This window comes from Alternaria rosae (genome assembly GCF_020736505.1).
Source record: "Alternaria rosae strain MPI-PUGE-AT-0040 chromosome Unknown BKA58scaffold_4, whole genome shotgun sequence".
NCBI classification, from domain to species: Eukaryota; Fungi; Ascomycota; class Dothideomycetes; order Pleosporales; family Pleosporaceae; genus Alternaria; species Alternaria rosae.
The window spans coordinates 562,836-582,204 of NW_025763573.1; the positions used below are offsets into that span (position 1 = coordinate 562,836).

The following is a 19,369-nucleotide window of genomic DNA, read 5'->3' on the forward strand; positions in this document are numbered from 1 at the left end:
AGCGTCACCACCTTTGACATCAAGTCGACGTCATGTCAAGCCGCGCTAGTTAAGCCATCCGTGGTGATGGGCTCTGCTGACAAGAGCGGGTACCTGACGTCGGCAACTTGATCCGGTGTTCTGCGATTCGATCAGACTTTGCTTGGTGATCGCCGATGATTAAAGGTCGAGGGTGATGGGGGATTGTGTTGAGTGAAAGGAACACTGTCGGAACAGCATTCCGAAAATTCCGATGTTGCGATCGACTGACGCGAATGTAGCACCATGACGTACATGAAATAGAGAAAAACCTTGGCTACAGTAACAAATCGCGTAAGTGAACGAACCTTGTAGCGTTTGCGACAAGAATACGTTAGCTGTTGGCAATAGAACTGTATCTATACACACAAGGTAATTGAGGTCACACCTTAGCAACGCAGTGCTATCTGCTTGCAGCCATCTTCGTGTATGGATACAGCCTTGTCTGCGCATCACCTCTTCTAGCAGGTGGGTAAACGATGGCGTCTGGACTGGATTGGAACCATACGCATGACCCACGTCTGTCGCGACCACTGACATGACCTGTTTGGTAGGGTCAGCCGCAAGTACGCCACAGTCAGTGGGGCTTCTGTAGTGAGCCTGCTAATAACAGCCTAACATGACTGTTGCAGCTGCGTCTCTGAAGCAAAATACTGAACTCAAAAATCCAAATGATGATTTTGACCAGACTTCATAACTTTTGTGTATTGCTTGGCCATTGGCTTCAAGAGCATGGAAACTCTGACAAGCTGTAATAGTGTGGACACCATTTCTGTGTCATAATTGCGTTTTGCATCTGCCTCGTGGGTATCGTACTGGGTATCACTGCCCGTCCAACGTCCCTGATCCTCGCCGCTGCTCTGCCCAGAGCCTGCCGCCCTAGGTCTGGAGCAAGAAGTGAATATCTCTTAATCGTCTCTTGCTCATTCCTCCTCCTGTATGAACGGATTCGGGATTTCTTCGCTTCCGTCGACGGGGGAGATGACGACCAGAAGAGTGCCGCGCGCGACAATGAGGCCAAGCTTGCGATACCGGATGTTGCCGTCCTCGTCTGGGTCAAGTCAGCTAGGTCATTGTGCAGTGATGCCTCAAGTACATACCAGTCAGGGCTTCTTTGACCTCATCCAGAACAAGGTTCATAAGCTGGTCGTAGCCTTTGAGTGTGCCAATGACTGCAAGATGTTAGCTCCCAGCGCTCCTTCGCCATTGTCCCGCCTTGCATACCTTCTCGTCCACCACTGAACTTGACGGTGATCTGCTTGTCCATGTACTTGCTCAGGTCAAGAATGTTCTCTTTCTTGGGGCGCTCAGCCTGTCCGCCTGCACCTCCCGCTTGTGCACCGCCACGGCCGCCACCTCGTCCCCCGCGGTCGCCGCCCCGACCTCCGCCTCGACCCCGGAATGCGCCTCGCTCAGACATGGTAGTAGCGTGGGGAGAAAGAGACGCGTTTTGGATGTTGAAGCTTATGGTGACGTGCAGCAGCCGCGCCCAGTAAGAGGTAGTGGTCTGTGCCGTTCCGGGAAAGGCTCCTCCCGCCCCACATTCCGGTCACGTGCAGTGGCTTTGGTGTCAGGCGACGCAGGGGTGGAGATATCATTTCCGCCATGCTTCCAGACCTCCGCCGTGATGTGGCGCTTGGATCGTAGCAGCTAGATTCACCCAGGACGCGTGGGCCTGCGGCATTTTTCGTCATCCCTCCAGACGACTACGACGCCAGCCCGGGGTCTTCGGTGTCGGCCTCTTCTCTCAGACGGCACCTCACACACTTCTGCCACAGGCTTGAGGACGTCTGCAAATAGCCTGTCGTGACTGTCCGCCCGTTGCAGCGCCTTCAGTGGCTGTCTGCCGGAGGGGCGGCAGGATCTGAATCATCTGCGATGCGCATTCATTGCAGGTCGGCGCCGGGGCCGCTGCTAGCTGCAGACGCGTATTGATTGGCTGGGAGGCGTACTCTGCAAAGCTCTTTCTTATTTCCGGTGATGCGTGCCTTCCCTTGTCCGCCCCTCTGCGTTCCGTTCGGAGCTCTTCAGCCACCGAGCAGCCGTTTGGCTTTCCACCCTCGCCCTCGCATCTCTCGCTGCGATTCTCTCGTGCGTTATGTATCTTGTCCTGTAATTCGGGCCTTCGCGACTAGACGCGAGCGCCTGCAGTGTGCTGAGCTGTTCCTCGCCTAGCGTCCTCCGCTCCACCCTCGAATCTCTGCCATCCGTCCACTCCGCCCTCGCAGTAATCATCAACCTGGTATCCCTCCCACCCAAGCCAAGGTATGGCCAACGCGGAATCGCACGCTGCGGCTGAGCGCACCATGTCGTCGCATCCACCGCAACACCATGTGCCGCCTCTGCCCGCCGACCTCAAGCGCAAACGCAGTCCTTCGCATGAGATGCACCTGGCTGCGGCCGCGCCTGTCCCCAAAGCCGCTAAGACCCACAACCACCTCCAGATCAACTACCTCGCAAGACACCTCGAGAAGGACCTGCCGCTGATAACGAATGATGACACCCTACCCAATATCCTCTCGGTCCTTAGCGACTACCAGGGCGTGCTCGATCGCCATGAGAGCATGGCCTGCAACCTTGGCGCAAGACCGTTGGGACCCATCCTGATCAAGCGATTCGAGCGGCTATTCGACGGACCGCCGCGCGTGCTTAAGAGTCACGGAAAGGATGGGACCACTGTGACTTGGCTGGACGTGGTCGAGTTTGCGCGCAATAAGCCGGAGCAGTTCCAGCTGGATCAGATGAGCGAAGGTGTGCGCGTCTGCCAGTTTTACACGAAGCAGTGCCGGGTCCAGATCTCAGAGGAGGATTTCGTCTTGATATCATCTGGCATCCCGCAGAAGATGATCCCACCTCAACCTATCATCGAAGACGAGGAGAAGGAGCTGGGCACAATGGAGATACTGGAGAAGAATCTGAGCCAGATATGTTCACTTGCCGATCAGGGTGAGTGTGACCGACTACCACTAACCTACATCGACATTGGCTAACATCGCACAGTCGCTGCCCGCACTCGGCAGCTCAACCATAGACTGAAGGGCCGCAAGCAGGCTATACTCGATCGAAGAGCGACCGCGAGCCCAGCTCCTACAATTCCTCGGCCCACGAGCCCCTCGAACGTCGCCCTTATGAACGGCGGCAGCTCGAGCGCCCCGAGCTCAGGGTACAGCCAGGCGCATGGCCAAGCGCACACTCAGGCTTCCCAGACATCACCTGGCGGCGGCGGTGGTTTCGTCGCAGTCAATGCGCGTCAACATCATGAAGCCAACGGCCACGGTCACGGTCACGGCCACAGTCATAGTCGCGGTCATGGCACTTCGTCATCTACCCGGCATGAATTGTTGGCCAAGTTCCACACCACGAATGGTCGGAGTTCGTCCTCGCAGCCGCCCAATAGCACAGCTGATGTGCGAAGGCCGTCCGTAGGCAGCCATACCAACTCTCACCCCTCTACCCCGGCAGCGATTCCCACAAGGGCTGTTCCCAAGCCCGCAGATTGTCCTCAGGGGTCCCTGCAGCACATTGGAAGACCATCGCAACCCCTCAACGAGTCTGAGCTGCATTCCATGATGAACTCGCCCGTGCCGATACCAAACACTCCATCCAACCTACTTCCTGCCTCAAGTCAACGCGCCAGTCAGCAACCCGAAAAGGACGATGGGGGCCCTTTCAAGGTTGAGATGGTACACAGGATGGAAGGATTGGCCAAGGGTGAACGCATAATACCACCGTGTGATCGCTGCCGGAGATTACACATGGACTGTCTGAAGAACCTCACGGCATGTGTGGGCTGTACAAAGAAACATGCCAAGTGCTCGTGGAAAGAGGTCAAGGAGGGAGAGTTGCGTGGCGGCTACACGTACCCGCCTGGCACCACCAGCAATGGCCAGAGTGAGACTAGTGACCACGAGAGTGGCGACCGCGCAAGCACGGCGAGTCCCGCTGCAATGATGAGTCCTTCGAATCATGGGCTTACGCCATCACACATCCCGCACGGTAACGGTCAGCACACTCCGCAGCATCAGCAAGTTCATCATCCGTCAGACCAGCATACGCAACCACCCCCACAACAGCGCGATGGCTCGCACGATGCACGGGTACCATCGGGCCGCAATACCCCCCATGAGCGGGAGCGGGAACGTAACGTAGAGACACAGCTCCAAGAAGCTGCACAGTCTAGCCTCGCACACGCCAACGCTCGGTTGGGTGGGTCCGAAGGCAAAGGTCCTACCATGGTTGCTTGAACTTTGTCGCCACCTTTGTAGGCTTGCCAGTCTCTGTTCTACTGTCACATCAGAAAAGTGTCAGAAGTTTTACCAACTGAGCGCAAGAATATGTTTCTCGATTGCATTTCTTTGTATATTTGTTGCATGATACCATATTCGCTCTTGCTTTGGTTTCTAGGCTTGGGCAGCAGGTTCTCCCCTTCTTCGTGCTTTACTTTGCCACTTTTCATGAACGATCAATTTACAATACAATCGCTATAACTGAAGCTGTGCCTACCCGCATAACATCGAAAATTTTGACACCGTGAAGAGAAGCGTGAGTGGAACAGTATTCAAGACTGTGTGATGCACGGGCATATATGTTCCATTACTTCTTCCTTGCTATCCAGAAAGAAGGACGATATGTAGACTGCAGCATACTACGCGTGTTGGATATATAACCTGTCTCAATCGTCCCATGCTCCTGCCTCTCCATCACAAAACCAAAGTGCTCGACCAGTGCTACGACTTCGTCGTTTGTGAGTTCCACCGAGCCAGGATCCCCGATTCCCGCATCGACATCGGCTCGTCTCCTTTCATCCTCTGTTGCCTCGTCTTCACCTTCGTCTCTCCGCGGTGGCGCATGCCATAGTAAAGGGCCAAGGTTGATCCAGAGACCGCCGGACTTTAGACAGTTGTGAACAGCCTCGATGTACCGGATAATGTTCGGTGCAGTGTCAATGAAGAAGACGGTTGCTACCGCATCGAACTCTCCTGCGTAATCCTCCAGGCTATAGACGACGCAGAAGTCGCCCGTTGACATACTCATTCGCTCACTTGCCGGCACTTGTGAAGGCCCCTCTTTCGCCAGCTCTGTCGCTGGATGTACATCCGGCACAGTGACCGTTCTCAGTTGATCTTCCCGAGAGACGTGATTCGAGCTGTTCAGTGTCCAAGGAGCGATCTTGAACTGCCCAGCTCCTTTGGTCTCGTTCAAGACTAACGCGCTTGCCATGAGCATATGGTACGAGATCTCATTCCCCTCCACGCTGAAACCAGCACTGCAGATATCGAAGACTAAACGCCCAAGTCCAACACCTGGGACCAAGACTTTGAGATTTGCGCGATCTGAATCTGAAACTGTGCCAGTGCGTGACGTGAATTCCTGCTCTAGCGCCGCCACAACAGGATCGAAGCACTTGGTCCTCTCCAATGCGCCCTCTTCACTCCACTCTCTCCAGAACTGATTGACGCAACTTCGCGCTTTCTCAGCGTCACCTTGGCTGGTCTTTACTCCTAGCTCGTCCATTACGATGTTGAAGATCTTGTACTCATCATTTGCATACTTCTCTGGCACTATCGAAGCCACCCAGTCGCTGTCTAAATTGGGTGCTAAGAATGCTTTAAAGCCGGCGGCAAAGATGGCCTCGGCGAGTTCAGCATTGCTGTCGATTAAGTCATCGACTTGAGAGAGCGTTGACAGGAGAGAGAAGGGTGGGCGGGATAGCAGTGTCCAGTGGGCTTGAGGTAGGGAGTAGAAGGCGCGTCGGCGGAGGTGTGTTCCGTTGTAGTGAGCGAGGCGGCGGTATGAGCTACCCTGGGATCAGTGTTTCTGCTTATGAGTATATGTTGCAGAGGCATGTGGGTGTGTACCGGAAGGAGTCTAGGACTGATATGATGAGTTTTTGTTCCTCGGGGTCGGTGGAGGGGTCGTAGGGTTCTTGCATCTCCGCCTCCATGTCTCATCCGACAGATCAATGATTTCACAACCTCTTCTTCGAGTTTGCAGCTCTTTTGTCCGTTTTGGCGCGTTCGCGCAATGGCCTAGTCTTCTAAGTTGATGTTGTCTGGTACCAGTAAAACGAGGGGAAACTTAGTTCCTTAGTCTTATTGCAATGGAGCGTCCTTCAGTTAATTGTGGTATATGCAACACGACTGAGGGTGCTCTCACACAAGTACTTTGTTGCGGGGACAATCTCGCGGGTGAGGTTCGCGATGTTGCCCCACCTGCCTCTGTCCATCATCGCAACTTCACTCTCAACAATCCGTGTCAACACCCGCAATGGCTGCTTCAACTATGAACGACAACGCGTCGCACGCGCCTATCGAAATCTCGTTCCCCCTTCCAAAGTCGCCACACACGAACATCCACCTTCAGCTCACCAACAATGGCCAGAACCTACTGATCTTCCTTACTACCGCAACTGCCGAATCCGCGTCCTCTGCACCTCTAGGTTCTTTCGTATACGCGATGCCGAATGTAAGACACCACATATAATCTACTCACCCTCGCAAGTATGTGCGCTAATGGATTTTCACAGAGAGCCAAACCAGCCGAAACCCTCAGCACTCCCCTCTACACCCACGGTGGGACACTAGACTTCGCGACTCGGTTATCCAAGGTCCTCGCACGCAAGACAGGGAAGCCGGTATATGTGGGCAACTCTTCGAGCTTCGCAAGTGCGGGCATGGGAGGAACAGTGGAGGAAGAGATGGAGGGCTTCCGGAGAGTGGTTGAGGTTGTGATGGGGCTGCTGAAGAAGGACGAAGAGTAGGCAGAGCTAGCAGGCTCTGGAGTGGTTATACACGTGGCCACATTGCAAACGGGGCTGGCAAGGCCTGCAGATTAGAGGTCCATCACAACAAGATGCATGTGAAAAAGGCTGTGTTGATGGTATCATCCATGGATAAAGCTACACGACCAGAGTCGCTGGTCTAGGCTCAATGCCTCCCTCCTCTTCGATCCGCCCATAGGCATCAAGGTCTCTATCGAAACTCCATAACTGCTTACTCCTGGCCAAGTCTCTCCTTAGCACTCTGCTTGGCCTCGTCAGAGGTGTTGGGGTTGTTCAAAGTAGCCTTGAGACCACCGGCGACGTTATTGGGGTTCTTGTCACCACCGGAGGATGAGACAGCATTGGCGTCCCCACCGTTCTCGATCTCCTGGAGCACCTCCTTGGAGTGCTGCTTGGACTCGTCGGAAGTGTCTAGAGCGTGTTAGTATTAAGTCTGGCAAGAGGCGGAGCGAAAGACGTACTGGGGTTGTTGAGGTTGGCCTTGTGGCCTCCGACGACGTTTCCTGGGTTGGCAGACATGTTGATGTTTATGGGTGAAGGTTTTGTGTTGGGTGATTGGAAGTGTTGTGGAAGATGGGAAGATGGTTGAATGGTTGAGTGGTTGAGTTGGATGATGGGTATGAAGTGAACGAACCTAGGTGTTCTTATACACATTCAGCTGTCTTCACGTAGCGTGTCTCCTATGCTTCTGAGGACGCAATGCGAGGTATCGTACGATCGACGTCTATCTCATGGAGTTTGCTACGTCAACGATCGGGTTTCTGCATGCTTGGATAGGCCTGAGATTAGCAGATCTCTCGTCTCACTGCGTTACCCGCTGCCGCGCAGGCTGAAAAGTCTAGGCTCCAGGCACGATGTCGCTGTCACTAGCCGTTTGCGTTCAGTGAAGAGGTCATGATTAAAGGGGTCTTCCAGGAACTCCTCTCGATCCGTGATAGTCCAGGGCGAACCGTCAATGAGTGTGGCTACCAAGTGGACCGGAACATGGGGAAGTTTCAGGCACAGCCATCTACATCATGGTCAATAGCAAATGCCATATCTCTAGTTCCTGGAGACCCCTCTCACTAGGCGATCGATCTTAGATCGAGCATGCAGGTCCCCGATTAGTACGTAGAGATATGTCGCCATAGGCACGGGAAGAGGACCTGGATGTACTAGTCGAAACTTTACTGCAACGCTCTGAGCCTCCCAATGCACTTTGGACAAAGATGCGATGTGATTGAATGGCATGGTTGACGTCATTGACGCGTGCATGTGATCTGGCGTCAACGCGAACGCGACCTCGGGATGCTAGCGTCAACTGCTGCATGCAGCCATCTCGCGTTCTGACCGCTCAACCATCGCGATCAACACCTCCTATGGCGTCTGGTATGCTCACCGTTACTACGAAGAACAACTGACTCACAGCGGCATGTTACCGCAAGCGCAATATTGCTTTTGTTCGACCGTCATCGTGTTCGTCATGCCTCCGCTCTGGCCAGCATCTGTGCGTCCAGGCTGACACTTCCTCGCACACCGACTAGCTGCGGCTTAGCCGTGACACCTCGATTCGCGAAATGCGGGCAAGTGGAATGCGCCCAGGGAAGGATGGTATTTTTTTTACCGATCACCCAGGAGTTACAGAGACCACAGTTATGTCAGACCATGTCACGTGCTTGTGTTCTCTTCATCTTTACGCGTCCACAACAGCGTTTCAGCAGGTGCGTCATTGCAGACTGGTTTCAGATAATTTCCTCCATCGCCTGTCATATCGCTGATAGAATGCCTTGGTCCCCGTTGACGATGTGTCTTCTCAGTCATGCAGATCAGGACCATGCCAAGCTGATACGGAACCTTACACGGGTGAGCTTGGAGACATTGTGTCGTCGCTCCACATACTCAATGTCCTTCTCCCGGTTTTCAAGTCAAGAGTACTTCGTGTTGGTCTCGGGAACTATCCCTGAATCGTCTAGCAAAGCTGCGTTCCCACCCGAAACGGAGAAGGAATTGTATAGTTTCCATCAATGATGCTTGCCTAATATATCGGCGGCTCAGCTATTCCTCGATTCACAATCTCCAATCTCTTTAACAGCACGAATGTGTTGATTACGTCTACTGCGTATCAAGGCCAGTCTTTCGCGCCCGAAACCATAATCTTACTACAACTTCTGTGTCACGAACGGCAAGTCGCCGGTAAGAACACCTTCGCATATTCTTATCGACGCTCGCGCAAGTAATGATATCGAAACATGGGCCTATCGGAAATGATGAACGCGCGGTCTCATTCAATTGTCCTTTGGAGATATCCACACCGCTCGGTACCAACGTCGTAGAATAGTTCAGCTGCGCAATCAAGCGGCATCCATCAATGGTCATTCACGTATCGAGAAGCCGCGAGCCAATGACATGGTACCTGAAATAGACTCTACGAAGTCCAGCGTAAAGAGTATTGGTAACGTATGCCTCAAGACTTTGAAGGCGACATGTAAGCAGCTCTTTACGCAGTTGTAGCCAATGTGTCGGCTGCTGTCAAATGCGTGTGAGTATGAGAACCGATAGTCAGGTCATTGTCCCGTCCATACTGCGGTTTAGTATGTACACTTTGCTTGTATATCAGCGCTCCGTGTATGCTACACGTCTTCTAGCGATGACTCACACATTCCCGATCGCTCATTGCCGCCTTTCAATGCCTGTCGCGGATGATCAGATCAGCCATGGAACGCATTCTGTAAGCAAAGAAAATTCGTTTCACCAGAAACACAAACACCAAACTTATCCTACCGCGAAACACGATTGCGTAAGCATATGTTAAGCACTCACTTGAAGCAACTCCAATGACCGGTAATTAAGAGGGATTTGCTGCAGTCCAAGCTAATTAAGGGTCCTTCTTAGCTATCCCGGAGCCCGACGCATCTCCGCGACAGCTGAAGGCGATGAACTCAAGGTCAGATATTTCGGCTCTAGCCACCGATGAACATATTAGGATGACCATGGGAATAGCATGGGACTTCTGCGATAAGCGTGTGCCTACGGCTTTCCTGGAAGTGCACAAGATTCACGGGCGGGCTCTGTAGTATATGTGGCTGTATGACGGCGTCCTCACCGCTGTCCAAATTCCTCGAGATCCGTAGCAACCCGATATCTGAGATCAGATGGCCGCCATCATCGCAGGTCGCATTAAATGGCGTGCCTCGCATCCGCCTTTGGTAATCTTCTGGAAGGAAGGAACAGTCCACAAAGCGACATCCCTGCCTGAGTTATCCACTAACTCATCAAGCGAGCGTAACCCTATCGCTGACAAACTCTCCGAACACCACGCCCACACACTCCATTGGACATTACCACCTTGTAGCTGTCCTTTCATGCGACGGCGATGACTTCATGCATACAGATCGGGTCGCAGATTCCTGCATAACAGGATGCGGGCGCGCGGCCTCGAGTGCCAGCTTGGCGGGAGCTGAGTAACATCCTTCCGTAGTGACTACACCTCGTGTTAACACAGCTAATATTAGCGACCGTTAGTGCCTCTGACTCGTTGGCGCATTCGACACGAACATTGCAGGTATCGATTCTATTGGACTAACCACCTACTTCTCCAATGGAGTTTTGAAATGCGCCAAAATGATTATCGCAAATCGAAACAGTCAATCGGCCATACCGAGCGTAGTAGTCGCTAACCGGGGTCGCGCCAAATGCGCAACGGCAAAGTCGCGTGAGCGCCTCAAGTCACGAATACGACCCGCGTTAAACCTTCGGCCGGCTCTTTACCGTACCTGACTATTTGCAATGCTTACCAGAGTGAAGACATGGCGGTTCCTTGGGGAGCCACCCGATACGAGAAGACACCAGAAGGAAACTTGATTGTGTATATCTTCGGCGAAGTGAAGAATGATACGTCAACAAGTTATACCACAATACAGGTCTATCACACATAGCGTTAAAGACTTTCTCTTACGCATGCCAATAAGCGGATCGATCTCACCACACATAACTTCCCTCTACATACACGTGCCAGTTGTTGTGCTTGCGGCTCAAATAAGCATCTTACGACAGCAGCCCTACAGTATCCCGCTGCACACTCGCTACCGGTGTCTACACAACTCTTCAAGAAGGATATAGTCCGGACGCCACACGTCTAAAAAGGTTCCCTCCGTGCACGCTCGATACCCACTCACCGGTCCCGCCGCAGTCTCACTTCCTTCTCCAACTGGCCGGAGACAACCTTATGACACGATACCGAACTTTCAGTACCGACACTACGGATGCTTGGATCGCCTACTCACAAGAACGATACGCTTGACTCCGAAGCGTAGAGGAACAAGCCACATTCTGGATTATGCACCACGGGATCGTCTCGAACCTCTCGATAATTCCTCTGTTTAGATACCAGTCTTGCTATTTTCGATCTTCGGTGATCAGGAAGCCGGGCCTCCATAAGATTATAACTCGGGGCCAGGGAAGAGGGTTTGGAAATATAAGGTCTGGAAACCTTCAAATTGAAGTCTCATTATCAACAACGATACTCCAATCAAAACCACCACCAACACTCTTTCGCCTCTCTCACCAACTCTTGTCACAACACTCAGTCAGCATTGACATCACACTCGCACCATTTCTATTGTCGGAGTTAAGCACAAGCACAGCTGTCTTCTCTTCTGATATATATGAGCAACTGCCCACCCGCTACAAACAGTCCATCAAATTCTCCAGAGTTTATCAGTACCCACACTACCACAGAAGCAGCTGATATAACCATCTCTTCTACATCAAATCGAGACTCGACGGAAACTCCTCAATCCACGACTGAACAATCTTTCTCAACGCCTACGATCGTCATCACAAGATCACCTACTTCACGAACGCCAACTCCAGACTCCAGTGCTAGACAAAGTCGTCCCCTAACCTTACGCTATCACTCCGGATCTACCTCGACTTCACAGCCGCTAAGACCCCAAGGCTCTTCTAGCCTTCACCAACGTTCACGACGATCTCAATCAGAGCCACTTGAAACCAGAAACATCACAGCCAACACCATGTCTTCCTCTGGATCCTCCCCATCAGGTACCTCGACCGCCGGCAGCAACTCCGGATCCGGTCAGCTCCCATACGCTCCATTTCCGTATCCGATGCCTGCCAACCCTCGTGGTGGGTCGGGCCAAGGCAAATAGATGTCTTCGCCCTTGCTACACTACTGCATCGCATGAACGGCGGCTCTTGGCTTCAGCGATTTGACGGACACGAATTCCCTTTTGCACATCAACGGCTCACTGCTTGTGAGCCATTCTCCTTCCAATGTCTCAAGATTTCAGGTCTCGCCCCGGTATTGCATGGCATGAAGACATCGCACTTTTGGCATCACGAATACCCTCTTCTTCTTTAGATTCCCTATGTCTGCCCTTTTTTGGCGCGCTCTACACTCTTTTCCCTCTCGAAGTTGTATCTCTATCTGTTATTTTTCCAAATTCCTTTCCCTCCACTCGTTGTCTCCATCTCACAGTCGCTTGGCTTTGCGTCCATACGGATGGGTCAAGGCTTTCTCATTCAGACCAGCTCGCATGGGTGGCGTTCGTTTTATCCCGCACTCTAGCTGTCACTTGTCGATCGAATCGATTTCACACATCCTTTGCTTTCGGGCCGTTGCTGCTTGTACTAGCGCGTTGGCTATCGATTGTATGGGTGCGGCTCGATACGAGAGATTCCCAGGGCAGGTACTTCGGCCACTCTCGTAAACCTCGTTCTGAATCCTCACGATATCTATTCTTGCATCCTCTGGAGTTACGGTGTGTGGAGATAGATCTATAGACTAGACACTAGACAGATGCTAGCTCGAAAAATGTACAAGATACTTCCAAGCTATTGCCCGTGACATTTCTATTTTTAGGTCGGCCCAGGTATTGCAGCCCGTATCCAAAAGGTGGCTCCGTGGAGTCGAAAGATACGATACTGACAGCCACCCGTGATGTACATACGACCTGGCTATCGAAAATGACAGTTGAGAACTAAGCGAGGTGGATTGCATGAAGAGCCAATACCACGCTGCAGAAGATACCTCCATTGCCGAATGTGAGGCGGTAATAAGTCCGGCGTCTCATCCCCGAGCTGAAGGAGTATAGATGCCCGGCAGCCCAGAGTTTGCATAATTGACTTGGCGCACGAGCTCTGGTGAGCTGATGTCGTTCACTGAAAGGGTGCTGAGAGGTTGGGAAGGTGATGGTTGATCATGGGCGATCTGATGGGCGGAGATTCAGGACCGCCGATCTGACTAAGCAGCGGCCGTTTGAGTCGTGCAGCGTCATTCGCGCCAACTTTCCTCTACGAGTCGGTTCACGCGACATCGCGACATTGCTGCCCTGATCAAGTGACGCTGCGACCCTGCAGAGTCTCTCTTTCACGTCTTGGGATCCATCCACCGAACGCCTCGTGCCTTCCCGCTCGACGTCGCGACAGTCGCAAAACAGCCAACGGTTGCCTCCCTGATCCTCATCATCTCCGTAACGCCGTATCCGTCCCCGAAGCTCCACCGTCATCCTTCCATCAACCACGACCCTCGCATCACCTACCAGCGCCACCATGGCACCATCGCGGTCCCGAGCGCCACTGCTCTCAATCCTCGCCCTCACATCCCTTCTCCCCTACACAGCCTATGCCTTTGACTGTAAAGACATCCTCGCAGATGGCCAGCACTTCAACTTCAAAGAGCTTGGCGGCCCGCACGTAGTTCATTACAAGGAGTCTGATATCGCCAAAGAACTTGAGTGGAAGTACAACTTTACCATCGACATCTGCAACAATCTCAAATGGCACAAAGGCGGCAGTCTGGCGACCGAGTGCCATCACGGGACAAGGGTGTGTGGAATCAGAGAGAATATCGATTTGAGCAGTGACGATAACTCCACCATCACTCCCATCGACATCGCCGGAACATATGCGACGCAGAATGGGAGGAAGATCGATGCCAAGTTTGAGAATCTGGGCCACTCCAAGAGCAACAATGATGCAGGACTAGAGGGTGTCAGGGCAACGTTGAACGGGGGCAGATTCCCCTTCGATGACCGGAAGGATGGCATAAACCAACGTGCGATCATCGAATTTGTCTGCGACAAGGAGAGGACGGGACTGGAAGGTGACGAGATGGACAAGAGCCCGCACGAGGATGGCGATAAAGAAGATGACGGTGACGACAAGAAGGATGATAAGAAGGAGGGTGATGACAAGAAAGAAGAGAAGCTGAGGAGGAGAGAAGAGAACAGCAAGGGCAAGTGTGAGGACAGCGACAACAGTCTGCGCTTCTGTGGTTACGAGATGGAGACGGAAGAGAAAGACAAGAAAGTTCAGACACTGCGACTGGAATGGCGGACCAAGTACGCCTGTGCGGATGCGCCGTCGCCGGACGGTGGCTCCCACTGGGGCTTCTTTGGCTGGTTCTTCATCATGTGAGTTGCATGCCCTCCACCTCTACGTTTTCACAGTATTCTAACAAGTATCCAGCCTCTTCCTCGCGATCGCTGCCTACCTTATCTTCGGCTCATGGCTTAACTACAACAGGTACGGAGCGCGCGGATGGGACCTTCTGCCCCATGGAGACACAATTCGCGACATCCCGTACATTGCAAAAGATTTCGCGAGGAAGGTCATGGGGACTGTACAGGGAGGCGGAAGCAGAGGAGGCTATGCTGCCGTGTAGAGCAACATGTCAATATCCTGGGATGGAATACCGTGGTGCAGGGATGCAGGAGATGCTTTGTAGGATACGCCATGTGAGGAGGAAAGAGCATACAAGGCGCTGGAGTTATGATTTTGGCTTTTGATCAGCACTTGCGACACTTACCTAGAATTTGAGAGATGCGGAATGAGGAATGGGACCCAACCGTTGGATGTCTATCGAGTTAACATTTGCGTCAATAGTCAATGCTATCTTGAGCTTCCCATCAATATCCTGCGTTCGAGAGCACTGTTGGATTGCTGCCGCCTTTGTTGTATATTCACGTACACAATGTTACATGCATTGAAATTGTGGGAAGTTATATACTGTCGTCAGGTTTCAAGAATCAGGTGAAATAATCTCTCATTCTCCCCGGCGTCAACTATGCAATTACCCAACATCAAGATCATGCTTGCAAGAAGTCAGTCCACGTCCAAGCCGCGTCGCCCAAAGAAATCCGTAAGTTTCAGCCCGGAGACTAGGTTTGAGCCAGGCCGGGCTATACATCGATGGAAGCGCAAAAGTCCCACGTACTCGGCTGGGAAGCACAGTTGCCCACCACATGTCGGAGACTGGCTGGACACGAGCTTGATGGGCAACGAATTGGAACAGCTTCTCAACTTCAAAGTCCACGCCATCTTCCATGTCCGCGATGCAGACGAAATTGATGCTCTGTATAACTCCTTCCACGCGCAGATGCGAGCATGTCAACCGCTTCTTCCAGGCTTCGAAACACGTCTTAGGGACCATCCGCTCTGTGAAGAAGTCTACAAAATTTACGAGGATTTGACCGCAAGTGGCGTCGCCTTTTCTAGCCTTAGCAGAGAAGACTGGACGCGGGCGAAGGTCTTGATTCTCTACGAAGATCAAAACGATAAGTCTATTACCTTCCAGTTTATCAATGATACTCAGGAAGATCTAGAAGCTCGCGAGCATATACTCGAGTTACAGCGGACTGTGCCTGCGAATAATGTCGGAATACCAAGGACGGCTAGACTGAGGAAGTGGAGGGATGAGTGGTTCGTTGATATGTTCGGTCCAGGTGAGTATACATAGTGAGCACTTGGTATGTGAGGGATACACAATATTACAGTAAAGAGGCTAGAATTCTGGGTGTGAGGCCAGTGATGCACTCACTGCATACGGCAACACTGGAATGAAGCTCCAGCGCTGCAACCTTTTCAATGCAGGGTTCGTCATACCGCCTCGGTTGCGTTGGCTTTATGCCGATGGCAAAAACCGCAGTGAACGACAGGGCTCACCCAGAGTTGACTGCGCGGCCCCGATTAAAAAATCACCTTTTGTTCCCAAATACGGTTCAGGTACAACCATTCCAGAACCACATACATTGTCTTTCAACACATACTCAATCACGACAGTGAATAACAATGTCGGCTGGAACGCCGGCAGTCAATGCCCTGATGTTGGCAAGCTTACTTCAAGACAAACTTCAAGTTACGCAGTCCTCTCCATCTACCCAGGATAATTTTACCCGCCATAGTCACACCGAAGCGCGACTGTCTGCCGCGGAGTGCCATTCACCACTTTCGTTTGATAGCACTCCTGGGAATCTTAGCAACTTGGACGGCAATGGTCGTCGCGTCGCGACTAGATGTGGGCATTTGCTTCACCCCAACAGAGACCACGATGACGAATACTGCCCAGTGTGCAAGGTTATAGCTTATCTGAATCTACTTCGGCGCATCACGAAAGATTGGAATGGCGAAGGGGGCCCTTGGCGGTCACCGACAGGTCAATGTACTGACAATAGAGAGGCTTACTGCAATATCTGGCACAAAAGAAGACTTGAGCTTGCACAGCTCATGACGCGTTATCAAGACGGCGCAGAGAATGAAGCACGCTGGGAAGAAGAGCACCCGAAAGAGATCGGCTTTCAAGGCATGCTCAGGAGGTAATGCAGTGGTCATTGCGCGTGCCATGTCAAGGTATCCCGCCTGTGTAAGGACTGGCGACGTCGCAGATCCACACTGCCGCACCAATACTCCAACACTGTTACCTAGAGCGACTACAAACGATCACATCCCTTTACCGAAAGCAAAAGCTCCAAAGACAAGGCGTGTTCAATTCGAGTCCGACACGAACTTCGAAAGCAGTCGGCGCCGTGAAAATTACCTGCGCAGCGCAAAGGCATACGTACCGGGAAAACATGCGGCGTCCTCATCGAGCACTCTGATCAATATTTCGAACATACTCAACGACCTCTTCAACACTCGGCAGCTCAAGATCATTAGGGAGTTGGATTGCCCTTGGAATATCGAGCTCGTCGACGCCATCGCTTTGTCCAACCATGAGGGCATCGTCGAACTGCATCCTCGGTGGCCCGAGATCCGCGACAAGATATTGTGTATACACGAAGGGAAAGATCAAGTGCCGAAAAAGGCATTTGTGAAAAGTCTGAGTACTGCGGATTACCTACTCGTGAACTATCAGTTGGTCGAGCTTGTGGAGATTCTAGAATGCTCGCAAAAGTACGAAGAAGCGTGGGAGAAACAACACCCGAGCGACGTAGGGTGTATGTGGACTACCAACAGCTCCTCGAAGGCGCGAACACGTCGGAAGACAGATGAGTAGCATGACTGCGACGCACATTAGGTTTGTAGAACGTTGCACAGTAACGTATTGAACTGTCTAGACCTGGAATGTGTACAGCCAGTGGCAATGGTAGAGACCTCGGGACGAAGTTCGCGCCACGTGCCGAAAGACGCGTCAGTTTCGCGCCGGGCGATGCAGGCTACTTTGACCCGCCGCGTTTCCATCTTCTTTGTTCACCCTGTCTGTGCCACTGCTCAATAAAGGGTTCTATGTTTAAAGGACCCTGCAACCTCGCGCATGAACTGAGATGCCCAGTCAAGGCGTGAGGGCTCCAGGCAGGCGTCAGGCCCCATGTGCAGCGATGCGTGCTCGACGGCGGGCCGGCTACGCATGTCACCGGCAACAGCACTCTCCAAGGATCGAGGCATCCCGTCGCAGCCTTGCGCTAGGCTTTGTACAGCTCTAGCACTCCGCCCAGATGCTTTGTTCGTCGCGATATAAAGCATGCGACGTGTCTGTTGAGAGTCATCCCATCTCAACGCCGCTTGCAGCATGGCTCTCATTACGCTGCCACCGGAGCTCAAGCTAAACATAGCTGACTGTTTGGACCCGGACTCGACTCTCAATTTTGCCCTTACCTGCAAAGACCATGCAACACTGTTCAAATCCCTGTTGGGGCAGCATGCACGACTACTTGCGGAATGGAAGGTCATCGACACGACTGATGCTCGTACGCTTCTTTGGGAAATCTTGAGAGACATAATAGCAAGTCCTCGCCTAGGGTGGTACATCAGGGAACTCAATCTTCCGCCGAGCCGGCAATACAATTGGAATGCGAACGAGAGTTTGTTTGACCCCCACCCAAAGAACGGCGTTGGACCAACCGAAGAAGACAAGGCCTTGTTCATCGAGGCAGCAAGGGGGCTACAAGACCTGTATCCCGGTTTCGGGGTAGAAAACCTGAGGCTGCAGAGACGATACTCTCACACAATCAGGTTTTTACCGCGCCCGTACGACACGATTGGCTCTATCGAAGATCGGATTCACGCAGGCTTCGAGGACGCCATAATCGCAATCCTTTTGCACTATCTACCTTATCTCACGACCATCAGACATTCAGAGGTCGCTATGGAAGATTGTCTGGAGCTTGTTCTATGGCAGATCGCGTTAGGATACAAGGACCCGCTCAAGGCACCAAAGCTTCCTCTACAACGTCTTAAAACGGTCTCTTTGCGTTACGCTCTAGGGGAAGGATGCAGTTCTCCTGATTGGGCGTGTTTTTATCTCAGTATCCCTTCGGTAAAGACTTTTGCAGCGCAAGCAATGGGTGGTTCGCCTAGCGAGGACGTCCTTCGCACTTTGTTTCCCAAAGGTGCTGCTCCGTGCTCCAACGTAGTAGAGCTATTCTTCCGATATTGTGTATTCGATGTAGATGGCCTGGCAACCATACTCGCGAACATTCGGCATCTGGAAAAGCTAGCATACAACGGTGGCGGTGCCGAGGTGTGCGAATCGAGCTTTTACGAACCGAAAAGAGTTATTCGAGCTATTGCTACACACGCCAGTCGCTCGTTGGAGGAGCTCATGCTCAGCGAGGAGGACACAGATGTAAGTCACCAACCTCCGTCAATGTTCCAAACTGATTTCAATTGATAGAGTGAGCCTCCCGAGGATGGCCCAGCGATTATTTCTCTCCGAGAGTTCCAGAAGCTCCGTGTGCTCCACTGTTCGTGGCCCATGCTTCGCCCCGAGCCCGGAAAAGAGGAAGACCTTGACCACGATGAGCCGCTAGAACAAGGTTATTACCAAAAGGAGGATTACGAACAGATTGATGTCGACTTCGACGTAAGGACCATTCTCCCAGAGTCATTAGAAGAGCTCTTCATGAACGGCTATTTTGACGCTTATGAGGAATGGGATTACATGGAAAATGCATTCAAGGCCCCAAGCGCCTTCACGCCACGCCTGACTTTGGAGAAGACCTGTATCCAGAATGGTGATTGGAGTGATCGAATCGGTACGGCAGAGGCTCCGGACGGAGTCTGGTCTCATCCGCTCGGTCGCCTTTTTGAAGGTCATGATATTTGAAATCGACAAACTATTTGCCTCATTCTCGCTTGTAACGAGAACACCAAATATCGGAACTGTTTGCGCTTGCTGGGCATACGAGAATTACTATAATAGTGCGCACGGCTCCTCTTCGTCCATCGCAGCGCCTCCTCTTGTCGCAGTGACGCACTGAAAAAATGGCCAGCCGCCAAGAAACACGGCGAGGACTAAGGGAGGGCTGGAGCCTGGACACCTCTCTCGCATGTATATATACAAGTGCATATGCA

The 19,369-nt window shown here is 52.4% G+C and overlaps 10 protein-coding genes across 10 annotated transcripts; 7 read left to right on the top strand and 3 right to left on the bottom strand.

Annotated features, from left to right (window-relative positions):
* Positions 1-941: 941 nt before the first annotated feature.
* BKA58DRAFT_314194 (uncharacterized protein) lies at positions 942-1,438 on the bottom strand (the record flags this gene model as incomplete). Its single annotated transcript, XM_046167465.1, has 3 exons — positions 942-1,069; positions 1,119-1,190; positions 1,243-1,438. The coding sequence occupies 3 exons, from the start codon at positions 1,436-1,438 to the stop codon at positions 942-944; spliced, it is 396 nt and encodes a 131-aa protein (XP_046025898.1).
* Positions 1,439-2,088: 650 nt separating this feature from the next.
* On the top strand, positions 2,089-4,437 carry BKA58DRAFT_143279 (uncharacterized protein). The gene is made up of 2 exons (XM_046164634.1): positions 2,089-2,964; positions 3,019-4,437. Exons 1-2 carry the CDS (start codon positions 2,286-2,288, stop codon positions 4,260-4,262), a joined length of 1,923 nt encoding a protein of 640 aa, XP_046025899.1. The 5' UTR covers positions 2,089-2,285; the 3' UTR covers positions 4,263-4,437.
* On the bottom strand, positions 4,437-6,090 carry BKA58DRAFT_143292 (N2227-like protein-domain-containing protein). The gene is made up of 2 exons (XM_046164635.1): positions 5,877-6,090; positions 4,437-5,815 (listed from the first exon to the last, which is right to left on the bottom strand). Exons 1-2 carry the CDS (start codon positions 5,960-5,962, stop codon positions 4,612-4,614), a joined length of 1,290 nt encoding a protein of 429 aa, XP_046025900.1. The 5' UTR covers positions 5,963-6,090; the 3' UTR covers positions 4,437-4,611.
* A 195-nt stretch (positions 6,091-6,285) lies between these two features.
* Positions 6,286-6,778, top strand: BKA58DRAFT_438434 (uncharacterized protein; the record flags this gene model as incomplete). The annotated part of the gene is made up of 2 exons (XM_046173589.1): positions 6,286-6,483; positions 6,545-6,778. 2 exons carry the CDS (start codon positions 6,286-6,288, stop codon positions 6,776-6,778), a joined length of 432 nt encoding a protein of 143 aa, XP_046025901.1.
* Positions 6,779-7,010: 232 nt separating this feature from the next.
* On the bottom strand, positions 7,011-7,318 carry BKA58DRAFT_438435 (Conidiation protein 6-domain-containing protein; the record flags this gene model as incomplete). The annotated part of the gene is made up of 2 exons (XM_046173590.1): positions 7,011-7,210; positions 7,261-7,318. The coding sequence occupies 2 exons, from the start codon at positions 7,316-7,318 to the stop codon at positions 7,011-7,013; spliced, it is 258 nt and encodes an 85-aa protein (XP_046025902.1).
* Positions 7,319-8,149: 831 nt separating this feature from the next.
* On the top strand, positions 8,150-9,059 carry BKA58DRAFT_143309 (uncharacterized protein). The gene is made up of 2 exons (XM_046164636.1): positions 8,150-8,254; positions 8,323-9,059. The coding sequence occupies exons 1-2, from the start codon at positions 8,211-8,213 to the stop codon at positions 8,804-8,806; spliced, it is 528 nt and encodes a 175-aa protein (XP_046025903.1). The 5' UTR covers positions 8,150-8,210; the 3' UTR covers positions 8,807-9,059.
* A 3,912-nt stretch (positions 9,060-12,971) lies between these two features.
* Positions 12,972-14,814, top strand: BKA58DRAFT_358396 (autophagy-related protein 27). The gene is made up of 2 exons (XM_046168710.1): positions 12,972-14,211; positions 14,267-14,814. The coding sequence occupies exons 1-2, from the start codon at positions 13,349-13,351 to the stop codon at positions 14,460-14,462; spliced, it is 1,059 nt and encodes a 352-aa protein (XP_046025904.1). The 5' UTR covers positions 12,972-13,348; the 3' UTR covers positions 14,463-14,814.
* A 50-nt stretch (positions 14,815-14,864) lies between these two features.
* Positions 14,865-15,599, top strand: BKA58DRAFT_400572 (uncharacterized protein; the record flags this gene model as incomplete). The annotated part of the gene is made up of 3 exons (XM_046171602.1): positions 14,865-14,939; positions 14,997-15,522; positions 15,574-15,599. The coding sequence occupies 3 exons, from the start codon at positions 14,865-14,867 to the stop codon at positions 15,597-15,599; spliced, it is 627 nt and encodes a 208-aa protein (XP_046025905.1).
* Positions 15,600-16,331: 732 nt separating this feature from the next.
* BKA58DRAFT_455871 (uncharacterized protein) lies at positions 16,332-17,101 on the top strand (the record flags this gene model as incomplete). Its single annotated transcript, XM_046174572.1, has 2 exons — positions 16,332-17,013; positions 17,094-17,101. 2 exons carry the CDS (start codon positions 16,332-16,334, stop codon positions 17,099-17,101), a joined length of 690 nt encoding a protein of 229 aa, XP_046025906.1.
* Positions 17,102-17,472: 371 nt separating this feature from the next.
* BKA58DRAFT_143367 (uncharacterized protein) lies at positions 17,473-19,233 on the top strand. Its single transcript, XM_046164637.1, has 2 exons — positions 17,473-18,641; positions 18,690-19,233. Exons 1-2 carry the CDS (start codon positions 17,586-17,588, stop codon positions 19,119-19,121), a joined length of 1,488 nt encoding a protein of 495 aa, XP_046025907.1. The 5' UTR covers positions 17,473-17,585; the 3' UTR covers positions 19,122-19,233.
* The last annotated feature ends 136 nt before the right edge of the window (positions 19,234-19,369 follow it).

Excerpts from the sequence above, each read along its gene's own strand:
- BKA58DRAFT_143279 (XM_046164634.1), top strand. The coding sequence starts at position 2,286 with ATGGCCAACGCGGAATCGCACGCTGCGGCTGAGCGCACCATGTCGTCG. Across the intron at positions 2,965-3,018 it reads ATGTTCACTTGCCGATCAGG|TCGCTGCCCGCACTCGGCAG; the intron begins GTGAGTGTGACC and ends AACATCGCACAG.
- BKA58DRAFT_143292 (XM_046164635.1), bottom strand. The coding sequence starts at position 5,962 with ATGGAGGCGGAGATGCAAGAACCCTACGACCCCTCCACCGACCCCGAG. Across the intron at positions 5,816-5,876 it reads TCAGTCCTAGACTCCTTCCG|CTCATACCGCCGCCTCGCTC; the intron begins GTACACACCCAC and ends ATCCCAGGGTAG.
- BKA58DRAFT_143309 (XM_046164636.1), top strand. The coding sequence starts at position 8,211 with ATGTTACCGCAAGCGCAATATTGCTTTTGTTCGACCGTCATCGT. Across the intron at positions 8,255-8,322 it reads TTTTGTTCGACCGTCATCGT|CTGCGGCTTAGCCGTGACAC; the intron begins GTTCGTCATGCC and ends CACACCGACTAG.
- BKA58DRAFT_358396 (XM_046168710.1), top strand. The coding sequence starts at position 13,349 with ATGGCACCATCGCGGTCCCGAGCGCCACTGCTCTCAATCCTCGCCCTC. Across the intron at positions 14,212-14,266 it reads TTTGGCTGGTTCTTCATCAT|CCTCTTCCTCGCGATCGCTG; the intron begins GTGAGTTGCATG and ends ACAAGTATCCAG.
- BKA58DRAFT_143367 (XM_046164637.1), top strand. The coding sequence starts at position 17,586 with ATGGCTCTCATTACGCTGCCACCGGAGCTCAAGCTAAACATAGCTGAC. Across the intron at positions 18,642-18,689 it reads TCAGCGAGGAGGACACAGAT|AGTGAGCCTCCCGAGGATGG; the intron begins GTAAGTCACCAA and ends TTCAATTGATAG.